This window comes from Lactuca sativa, chromosome 5 (genome assembly GCF_002870075.4).
Source record: "Lactuca sativa cultivar Salinas chromosome 5, Lsat_Salinas_v11, whole genome shotgun sequence".
Taxonomy (NCBI): domain Eukaryota; kingdom Viridiplantae; phylum Streptophyta; class Magnoliopsida; order Asterales; family Asteraceae; genus Lactuca; species Lactuca sativa.
Genome location: NC_056627.2, coordinates 333498566 through 333510085, shown reverse-complemented (window position 1 = coordinate 333510085; position 11520 = coordinate 333498566). Strand labels below are relative to the sequence as shown.

The 11520-nt window shown below is 35.4% G+C and overlaps 1 protein-coding gene across 7 annotated transcripts; it reads left to right on the top strand.

Annotated features, from left to right (window-relative positions):
* Positions 1 to 8359: 8359 nt before the first annotated feature.
* LOC111908922 (galactokinase) lies at positions 8360 to 11520 on the top strand. Of its 7 annotated transcripts, none has more exons than XR_002856021.3 (8): positions 8362 to 8656; positions 8767 to 9027; positions 9128 to 9207; positions 9543 to 9611; positions 10317 to 10551; positions 10669 to 10775; positions 10914 to 10982; positions 11095 to 11520. XR_002856021.3 is itself a non-coding variant. In XM_023904733.3 (8 exons), exons 2-6 carry the CDS (start codon positions 8898 to 8900, stop codon positions 10684 to 10686), a joined length of 447 nt encoding a protein of 148 aa, XP_023760501.1. In that variant the 5' UTR covers positions 8363 to 8656; positions 8767 to 8897; the 3' UTR covers positions 10687 to 10775; positions 10914 to 10982; positions 11095 to 11520. The 7 variants fall into 7 exon arrangements, 5 of the variants coding, with proteins under 5 accessions (XP_023760488.1, XP_023760496.1, XP_023760501.1 ...); XR_002856019.3 differs by having other exon boundaries at positions 10654 to 10775; XM_023904733.3 differs by having other exon boundaries at positions 8363 to 8656; positions 10317 to 10451; positions 10654 to 10775.

Below are 11520 nucleotides of genomic sequence, written 5' to 3'. Positions count from 1 at the left end.
TTTTATGTACATTCTTACTAGTTTTTAAGTTATATATCTAACATCCACTCCAAAAATCAACATACACAAACTTATCCCATTAAAGTTAGAATATACTTTAACAATGGCCCCAAATGCTCGACTCTACTTGTTTTAACTAATTTCCTCACTTAATTTGCTTCCAAATAACTACTACATCTATTACTCTCTTGAGTTTAGATAATATGATAAAAATTGGAAATTTGCAGACATGTCCCCACATGCTTTACAATGAGACCTATCAACTTTGCCTAACTACACTTTTGACTCCCAAACTTTAGAAAATCACATGTCCTGATAAAACAAACTTTGGACCAATTTTATTAATTTATACTTAAGTTTTTGATAGTGGATTTGGAGATTTTTGACATAAGTTTTGATCTGGTGTATATTATTCATTTAATTAACAAAATGATTTTTTTTTACTATTTTAAACATATCTAATTAAGACTGTATCAATTAAATATGATAAATATATAAATAAATAAAAACTTTAGATTTATGGTGATTATATATATATTAAAGGAATGCGAGCTTAGCAATAGTGAACTCGGGTATTGTTTGGTAGAAATGGTTCCTTGATTATAGGTTACATTTACATGGGCATTTTATGGAAATATTTACATTCTTATATACACGTGTTGATCATCGTTTGGATTTATCCGCTTCCGGATTCTTCCCACCGCCTCCTTATCAAATATCTTCAGTCAACCTTATTCAGAAGACAAAACTGCACAAATGGTCCCTCTGGTTTGATGAAAATTGTCATTTTGGTCCAAAAAGATTAGGACTAGCACTACAGGTCCAAAGTTTTCATTTTATTGCGAGTTCGGTCCAATTTACTTTAAACTTTTTTGAAATGACGATTTTAACCTTATTTTTTTGTTTTATCAGTTTATTTATTTATTTATATATTTTTATGATTAAAATATTTAATAAAAAAATACCTCTCTCTCTCTCTCTCTCTCTCAAGATAACTAGGGTTCACTTCTTACTTCATCCAATAAACACCACAACACTCTATGTACTCTTAGAATGTCCCTTTGTTCTTCTTAATATGTTCAGGAAAAAAATCAAGCCCTTATTTTCATCATCTTTCTTTACACATCTCCTTCTCTATCAATAACCCATAGAGGACACACAAAAAAAAGGACGGATGTCGTTTGGTAGATTGTTACATCGGAAAGCAACAGACGTCGTTGGAAACTATCAAACACCACAAATTGGTTCTTTAAAGTCTTCGATATGGAGAAATCAAGCATGTCGTTTGGTTTGTGAGTTTTAGATTGGAGCATTTTTCAGATCTGCCATAGGAAAAGGTTTCCAGATGGCGTTATGGTTAGGGTTTTTCGTTCTTCAACTAGATCAAAATCGATTGTTGGTCCATCTGACATATAACAGAAACACTAAATCAGATCAATAAGAAGGTATGAAGAAAATCTGGAACCAGAAGCAGGTTCTCATTGTAAAGTAGAGTTAAAGATTCCCACATGATGCTCATACACTTCAAAGAAGAATACCTTTGGGTTTGAACCTGAATTTTCGGTGAAGTCTTTGTGCAACAAAGAAGTTGAAAGCTAAAATTGGGTGTATTTGGCGTCGACCTACTTAGCTTACCAGATCCTTGTTAACTACAATGGATGAAGCATCGTGAAAATTTCTATGAATGATTTAATTTCTCATGATCTGATCGATTTCAAAGGAAACACCAATTTGTAATAAAGGAGATAAGAGACGATTTTTACAGGGTTTATTGGGATTGTTTTGGTTTTGAGTTACCATTTTGTGAACCAGAGGGATAAGAGGAAGAGAAGATTTGGAGAATGAATCGGAAGCCTCCTTGTGGATTTATGTGTTTGTGGAGAGAGAGAGAGAGAGAGAGAGAGAGAGAGGTAATTTTTTATTAATTTTTTAATCATAAAAATATATAAATAAACAAATAAATTGAAAAAACAAAAAAGAAGGGTAAAATCGTCATTTCAAAAAAGTGTAAAGTAAATTAGACCAAACTCACAATAAAATGAAAACTTTGGAACTGTGGTGCTAGTCTAAGGGGTTGTTTGAAACCCGTCTAAGTCAGCAATTCTGGTTGACTCGGTCAGTCGGATGTTGTTTGAAATGTGTTGTTTCGGTCAGCAGGTCTAGGTCAATCGGTTGAATAGGTCAGCTTGGGAGATGCATCTGACTGGGAAAAAATACCTCCCTACCCCATGTCTATTGTTCCCTTTGTGACCTAAAAAGAAAAGCGGTAGCCATTCTTCTCCCTTCGACAGGTTTCAATCAACACAAGATCACCAGCTTCTTCCTTCAATCGTCGTCTTCTTCCTTTAGCCGGAAAGCTGCCCTCCTTCCGTCCAAGCTTCATCCGCTTCTCCGGCAAGAATCGTCCCATCTTCTCCGGCTATAATCTTCAGGTAAGCAAAATCCAAAAATCTCTTAAATAGTTTATGAAATCCGAAAATGCTAGGGTATAACATCTTCTCCTGCTTGTATAATCTCTAGAATCTTAATTGTGTATAGTGTATGAAATCAGAAAAAAAAATTGTGCATAATCTCTGAAATCTTAATTGTGTATAATGTATGTATAGATTATGAAATCATAATTTTTTTCATTGTATAATCTATGAAATTACCTGTATCAAATTGCAGCTAGGCTTTTCTTTCTTGTCTGCCATTGTTGTTCACTTAGTTGCAGCTTTCCTGTATCAAATTGCATAGAAACAACTGAAGAAGAATCATGTGTATAGTGTTGATGATGCATCAAATGACTCATTCATAACATTATATACGTAATAAATGATGAGTAACTTGCAATTATTGTTTTGAGTTGTTGCCCTTTCTGTGAAATCAAAAATCAAAAATTGGTTTTGAAATCAAAAATTGTTCTTGGTCTAATGTTATGAAATCTTAAATTGGTTATGAAATCATAAATTCATGTTGCTATAATGTTATGAAATCTTAAATTGGTTATGAAATCATAAATTCATGTTGCTATAATGTTATGAAATCTGAAACTTAGTTGTGTATAAGCTATGAAATAAAAAATCACACTTTCTTTTTTTGTTTATAAGCTATGAAATATAAAAGTTATGATGGCAATATTGGTTTGGAACAAAATTTGAAATCTTTTTTTGTGTACACGCTATGTTGGCAATGCTGTGAATTTTTTTTTTTTTTTTTTTTTTGTTTATAAGCTATGAAAGCTGGATTTTTTTTTTGTTTATCTTAATAAAAGTTATGATAAATTACTTTAAATATTAATGTTTTAGGATGTTGGTTTGGAATGAAAGTGAGGACAAAACTTTTCTTGATGCATGTATCCATGAACTAACTACTAATGGTCGTGAGGGTTCTGGGCTTAAGGTTAGTTCATGGAAGATAGTACGCGAAAAATTGATGAACGAACACGGTAAAGAGGTTGATCAGATGCAAATGAGAAACCACTTTGACTACTACAAATCAAAGTATGTTGCTTGGGTGAAACTGAAAAACAAAATGGGCAATATATAGACCCTATAAAAAATAAATTTAACCTGACTGATGAACAATGGAAGGAAGAGGGGAAGGTAATATTTCTATAACAAATACTATTATAATTATTTTTATAAAAAGTACTAATATTTATAAAAATTGTAAACAGTTGAACAAGTTTGTGTTGTCATTGAAAACTAAACCTCTGTTGTTTCCTGATCTTTGCACCCAACTATTTGAAGGGTCGACCTCAACCGGCTTTCAAAGTTGGGGGCCATCTTCTACACTCCCTCGTTCCGTAGAAGAGTTTAGTGCCCATGATTTTGATGATGATGTTCCAATGGAAACCTCTACACAACACGTAGGTGCAAGTGAAGAATCTTCGGGGAGTTCAAATAATACGAAAGTTGGTGGAAACAAAAGAGTTGGTGGAAAAAAGAGAGATGCAAGGGCATTATAAGTTGAAGAGGAGATTGTCAAGCTTGCAAGGTCGTTAGTGGAAAAAAATGAAAGAATTGAAAAAAGTGAAATGGATAAGGATGTTGATGCGTGTATGGAGAAATTAAACAAAATGGAATAGGGAGAAGAAGATGAAAGATACAAGACCGCTCTTTTGCTATTTAGTGAAAGTGTCGGTGTTAGAAAATTTTGGTTACGACTTTCGCATACTAGTTGTGAGTCATGGGTAATGGGTGTGGGTATGAAGTATGGTTACCTTTGATGATGTTTACTAGTTTTTTGTTGCGTGACTTTTTGTTATTTGCATGACTTTTGGATCGTATGTTTGATGACTTTTTTGGATGTTACTTTGGATGATGTGTACTAGTTTTTTTTATGTAACTTTGGTTACTTTGGATGATATTTGGATATTGAATATGAGTTTTGTTATTTACTAGTTTTTTGTTATATGACTTTTGTTACTTTAACATGTTACCTAATTGTTCGTAACATGTCAAGTATGGTTTCTGATGGTGAAGTTGTAGCTTTTCTTTTACTTGTGTTTTATTGGTTGAGGTCAAACCGGCACAGGCTAATCAGAATTCATAGAATTAGAAATAATGATTCAAGCGGGTATGCGTATACGCAAGATTTGATGTACGAAGACCCTACACAATGTTTCGATATGATGCGTCTTACACAAGATGCATTTGCTTTATTATGCAACCACTTTACCCAAAAAATTGGTTGCAAGCTAGTAGGACAATAAGCATTGAAGAGAAGATGGCTATATTCTTACATTTTATAGGACATAATGAACGTTTCCTCGCGGTTAAGGGAAGATTTCATCACTCCACACAAATGATTCATCAATGTTTTCACGAGTTCCTAACAGCAATGATGTGTTTTTCAAAAGAAATTATAGTACCAACAACTCCAAATCTAACAAGACATAACTCGGAATGACATAGACGGTTAAAAAAAATACTTTTTCTGGAGCAATAGGTGCATTAGATGGAACTCTTGTCCATGCGGTTGTACCCGTTGCTCAACAAACTCGTTATAGAGGAAGAGGAAAAGGAGAATGTTTTCAAAATGTGATAGTAATTTGTGATTTTGATATGATATTCACCTTTGTTTGGGCAGGATGGGAGGGTATAGCACATGATTCAAGAGTTTTGAAAGAAGTTTGTAACACCGTAAAAATTTAAACAATTTTTCACATTTCCAAAACACATTTCCATTCATAATTATTATAAAAATATCAATGTATCACATCTCAATTCATAAAACATATCCCAAGATCAAAGAAAAAATAAAACTTTGCGTGTGTGTGTACGGATCATGCCGGCGCCTTCCCGCGATCGTCACTAGTACCTGAAACACATAACACAAAACACTGTAAGCATAAATGCTTAGTGAGTTCCCCAAATACCACATATAACACATATTAGCCACTCGAGGCTATAACTTTGTGGGCCCTTGGGCCCTAACTCTATGGACCCTCTGGTCCTAGCTCTGTGAACTTTCCGGTCCTAACTCTGATATACACACAGCATAAATCACATAGAAATAATGCAGTGCAACACATCACATAGATAGCATACAATAACTCTATCACATGGCTCTAATTACCACTCAAGGCAAAGTTTAGTGAGAAGACTCACCTCGGGTGTCTCGGTAAATCTCTGACTCGGTAAAATCTGGTCTAGCCTCCGCCTAATCACATGGAATAAACACCCTAATCAATGCCACGCTCAAAGGCTAGACGAAACTCTCTCTTGGCACTCTCAAAAGGGTAAAAGACCATTATACCCCTCTCACGGCTCAACGACCCAAATATTGACCAAACCCTAAAAGGCAACAAAAGTCAACCCTCTCAGGGTTACGCTGCGGGTACCAAACCTATACGTTGGGCGTACCCGGCAACCTCACAGAAACGGGGGAACACGACCCCTACGCTCCGCGTACTGGGATTATGTCCGGTGTAACTCCCAGTTTCAGTCTTCTTTGATTTTTGGGTCTTAATCAGTTAAGACTTGTGTCCAAATTCCAGATCTGACTTCTCTAATACGACTTAACCCATAAATTTGGTGACTTTAAGCCTTTGCATGGCTGTGGAAGTCACCAACACCCAAACCACTCCATTTCCAACCTTTAAAGGTCCATATCTCATGCATGAACAACTTTTGACAACCAAGATTGTATTTTTATCACATAACAACCCTAAATGAGCTAGCATGGGACAGATCTCGGCTTCCAAGAACTCAACAACTCATAAAGCCATAAACTTGGGGGACAAAAACCCTAAAACATCCTTCTTATGAAACAAACAGAAAAGATGGAAAGCATGAAGCTTTATACCTCAAACTGGAGCTTTTCCCACTGCTAAACTCGGATCTACAAGCTTGAGCTCTAACTCTTCCTCTTCCAAAGCTTTTCACTTTACTCCAATGGCTAAGAACACACCAACAAGCTCTCCAAGGCACTTCTTTGCAATATGAAGGAGATCTAGGGTTTTGAGAAGATAAGACTCTGGAGAAAGGTGGCCAACAAAGGGTCATAAGGTTCTTTAAATAGGGAGGCTCAAAGGATTAGGGTTCCTTTTCTGGGTCGGGTATGCCCCGCGTACCTGGCAATCCTTCACGATCAAAACACGGACAAGTACGTTGAGCGTACGCCCCGCGTACCTGTCAACCAAGCATCTTCTTATCAAGGGCTAAATATGACAATTACTCAAAGAAGAAGGTTCACAAGGTATACCTGATTTTTGAGATGTTACAAAGTTGCATTCAGTTCGACTTCTGGATTTCTATTTCCTCCACCAGGTTTGTAATCTTTATATAATTTTTATTATCTATCTTCTTTATATAATATGTGTCATTATATAATGTGTCACATTCATTTGCAGATAAATATTATCTTTGTGATGCTGCATATACAAACACTCGTGGGTTTATGGCTCCATACTGCAATACTAGGTATTGGTTAGCCAATTTTCGAAGCGACAGACCTTTAACTAGAGAGGAGAGGTTCAATTATGCTCATGCACAACTTAGAAATGTTATTGAGCATCCTTATGGTGTATTAAAGGCGAGATTCTCAATCTTAAAACAAATGGCTCCTTATCCTTTTACGGTGCAAAGAGACGTAGTCATTGCTTGTGTCGCGGTCCATAATTTTATAAGGAAATACAATATAGAAGATGACTTGTTTAGAAATTTTAAGGAGGACACTATGGTTATTCCTGACATCCAAGGTGCGGGAATTGATAGAGAAAACATACAATGCATAGAATGGGGTCCAGAAGCCGTTGAATATATGTGTGTTTTGCGTGATCAGATTGCAAATCAACTACGTTCACCTACTTTACAATAAATTATTATGTTATTTTAATATTCATTATGTTTTTATTTGGATATTAAATGATTTATGTTTAATTTACATTTTGTACGACATTTTTTATTTGTGTGTAATTTACATTTTGTATGATAATATGTATATTTTTATAATTATTCAGCCACTAACCCATCACTATATATAACAGCAGGGTAAAATGGTCGTTTTTCATCATTCAGCATATCCAGTCAGATGTACAATCAAACAATAGGATTTCTTACTCAGTCAGGATTTCTTACCCAGACAGACCTTTCCCAGTCAACACTTTCTCAGTCAGCAACTATCAAACGGGGCCTAAGCCTTTTTGGACCAAAGTGTCAAATTTCAGTAAATCACAGGGACCATTTGTGCAGTTTAGTCTATTCAGAAATATTCAGAAGTTTCATCCTCTCAACTCTTCGGGGTGTTTGGATAAAAAGTTTTTAGCTTATTGTTTATTTGCTTATTGCGGTGGTAATAAACATTTTTATTTAAATGTGTTTAGATTAGCTTATTACGGTGGGAATAAGCAATAAGCAATAAGCATTTTAAGTGTTTGACAAACAAAACAACTTATATGAGTAAAATGACCAATAAGCAATAAGCATTCCCCCCCCCCCCCCCCCCCCCCCCCCCCTCTTGCTTAGGAGGTGTTTGGATAGGGAAAAAATAGGTTGCTTATTGTTTATTGCTTAATCCCACCGCAATAAGCAAATTTAAGTGTTTGGATAAGAGTCTTTAAAAATCAGCTTATTGTGGTAGGAATAAGCCAAATAAGCTGATTTTAATAAGTAATGGGGGAATGCTTATTGCTTATTGGTCATTTTACTCATATAAGTTGTTTTCTTTGCCAAACACTTAAAATGCTTATTGTTTATTGCGTATTCCCACCGCAATAAGCTAATCCAAACACATTTTAAAAAAAATGTTTATTCCCACCACAATAAGCAAATAAGCAATAAGCTAATAAGCTAAAAAAATTTTATCCAAACACCCCCTTATTAAAATAAGCTGATTTTTAAAGACTCTTATCCAAACACTTAAATTTGCTTATTGCGGTGGGATTAAATCTTTTTCCTATCCAAACACCCCCCTTCATTTGGGTTTACAGCTTCATCTTGATTTTTCTTCTCCTCTCGATCCTTTCTCAGTCTGGCATTCTGTGTTGATTAAAAATCCACCACCCGTGCTTTACTCAGTCAATACCTTCATTATTTACCCGACATGGAGCAATTGTTGTGACAGTGGCCACTGGCGCCGATGTAGACGGAGAGCTGCTCATCACGTCGAAGAACGAAGAAGCCCCCCACCCACCATCATCCTCTCCCACCTCCACCGTCGCCTATGTCTGGTAAGGTTCACCATCTGACCATCATCTCTGTAAGCATTTACTTGGAGTATTCTCTCTGGAGAGGCGCTCAGATCATCGCCGCTCAAGTCAGTCTGTATCTTCTATTTCAGATGCGTAGTCGATTCCCAACTTCGACTGCAGATGGTTTCCCACCGTATCGATGTCGGCTTCCAGACATCCGGATCGAATTTTCCGTTTCCGACTCCATCACCGCCATCAGCCACAGCTACAAACTCCATAGATGACTTTCAAGCACCAAAGGAGCCAAAGAAATTCGGTATGTAGACCAACGTTTTCATCGGCCTTCTTGCTCTCTTTCTACCACGTCCCTGCACCTTTTCCTTCCACCGTCAGCTTAGGGTTTCTTAAAGGTAACTTTGCTCTTTCAATATATGAATTTTTGTTTAAATTCTGCAGACTTTTAACCACTATATGAATTTTCTTTTTGTTTTTCTTTTTAATTATTTCCAGGATGGCAATCAAGCTCTACAGCTTTTGTTTGCTCTTCTATTATTGCAATAATGGCTCCCATCAATGTCAATCTTCCCAAGGTATTATAATCATATGTTTCTATAGTTTTTTATTATTATTTTTTTTTTCTAATAATAAGGATAAGGAGGGTATTTTTTTCCCACAATGTTGAAGATATTAAAAATATAAGGTTACTTTTGCACTATTTTGAGTCGGTTTATATTGATTCATGCTATGCTTCATTGACCTAATGGTGAATACATTAAAAATAGTTTTTGCACTATTTTATGTTTGTTGTTTTCAGTAATGTCAAATGGTTTTATGAAACTTAAAACAGTTTTATGTTATAACTTCCATACAAATTATGTATGATATGTTTTGTTGATAATGTTGTTCTTTGTTTACTCTATTATAGAAAGAAGTCCCTCAAGTTACTTGTGAGTGTGAAAGACACTTTGGGACACAATTTGGTGGAATGGATCAGGTATATACATATAATATTTCCCATAAACCAATGAACTTTTCGAGTAATTACATTTTGTGGTTAAATGCAAAAAAAATAACATCATACTTTCCTTTATAATAAATGAAAGTGGAATGGTATAATGAACGCATAGGAAGTAACTTGAAAGTACAATGTTATCATTTGTATTTTTTTTATTGAACTAGGCAATATCCATAATGGAAAAAACAGGATTCGCTGACCTGATAGATTTCAACCCTGTTTGTGCAATTGATATGCAACTGCAAGCTGGCAGAACTTTTCTAATTGCTCATTCATTGGTGAATCATAGAAAGTAGTAACTGTTGCAACAAACTACAATAATTGTGTTGTTGAATGTTGTTTAGCTTCTGTAAGATTAAAGAAAAGTCTTTTTTTCATTATTTTTGTGTTGCTTCAATGGTTTGTTTGGTTTGATGGAATGGAATGACATAATACATTACGTTCAACAAAACAAATAGTTTCTTTTCTTCATTCCAGTAGAATGAATCATTCTATTCCTTTTCCAATTTCATCGTCGTATGTCCCTAAATCCTCCATAACAAATGGGGCCTATGTGGCAAGTAGCCGACTAATATTCTATATTTACCTCTCTTACATTCTAATTTTTCTTTTCACTTTCCACCTATTTTCCTAATAATCATTCTATTTTTGGAAACTCTTTATTTATTTATTTATTTATTGCAGATTTTATTGGGCATAAAATTTGGAATGGAACCTGAAGAGGCAATTTCAAAAGTGAAAACCCTTTGTGATGTAGAAGCTTTATGTGTATCCTTTGCTGGGGCCCACGAGTCTTCCAACCCTACCCTTGCTGTTAAGGTATTCATTCGGCTACCAAAAATGATGGCATGGCATGAGTGTCACCACGTCATCATCTAACTCCTATAATATATTTATATTCGACGTTTGGCTTTAAACGGTAAAAAACATATAACTTGGTTACTATCTTTGGTTAAAAATAAAGTATGTTGCTGTTTTTTACATTTTACCCTTTTTTTACTATGACGGGAATATCTGAAAGAGGAGCCTTATACAGCTAATGAAATTGAGATAATCACCAGTAAAAGCTTGGATTCCATAATTCTTGACTCCGCCTCTTCACTGGATGTGATAAAAGCTACCACGCATTACAAGTTATTCCAGGTAACCTCACAAAATACCAACCTACTTTCTCATGTATTACATCGGTTACTTTTTTTTTAATTTAAAAAACTTTCATTTGTAATTATTCTTTGTACCACTATATAGTTAACGTTTTTTTTTGTAAATTTGTGTTTTCAGTGCCTTCCATGTGTACTCTGCAGCGAAACGTGTATATGCTTTCAAGGATGCGGTGTCATCAAATTCTGAGTGAGTCTGATTATTTTCTACAATGTTATATTTTTTTTATAAATAAACTTTGTTTATATTTTTTTAAAGTCCGGAATATGGGTAATATTGGAATTGTTTTTGCATTGAATAGGAGAAGTTGAAGAATCTTGACGATCTTAAGAATGACAATCACCATAGTTGCAGCGGGACCCCAGCCAGGGGCTCTGCCCCTTGGACCCCGCTAGGGGCGCTGCCCCTTTGGAAACCCCGGACCTGGGGGCGCTACCCTCGGGCCCGCGACTAGTCATCGAACCGGCTTCTGACTCGATCTTATACATGCGTGCATTCCGCACAACCCCGTACATATATTAGAGTACAAATCATGAAGCCCCTTAACTCACATGTTAGTTCCAGTTACTTAAAATGACATGGTGACACTAAAATCACCAACAGTTTAGTTTCACCAACCGATTTCAAGGGTTTGGATTTGTCATTTTTGTTAGTGAATAAGTTATTAATGAAATGTAATCTAATGGTAAGTTGCATTGTTGAGCTAGTGAAAGATGACAAATTCACA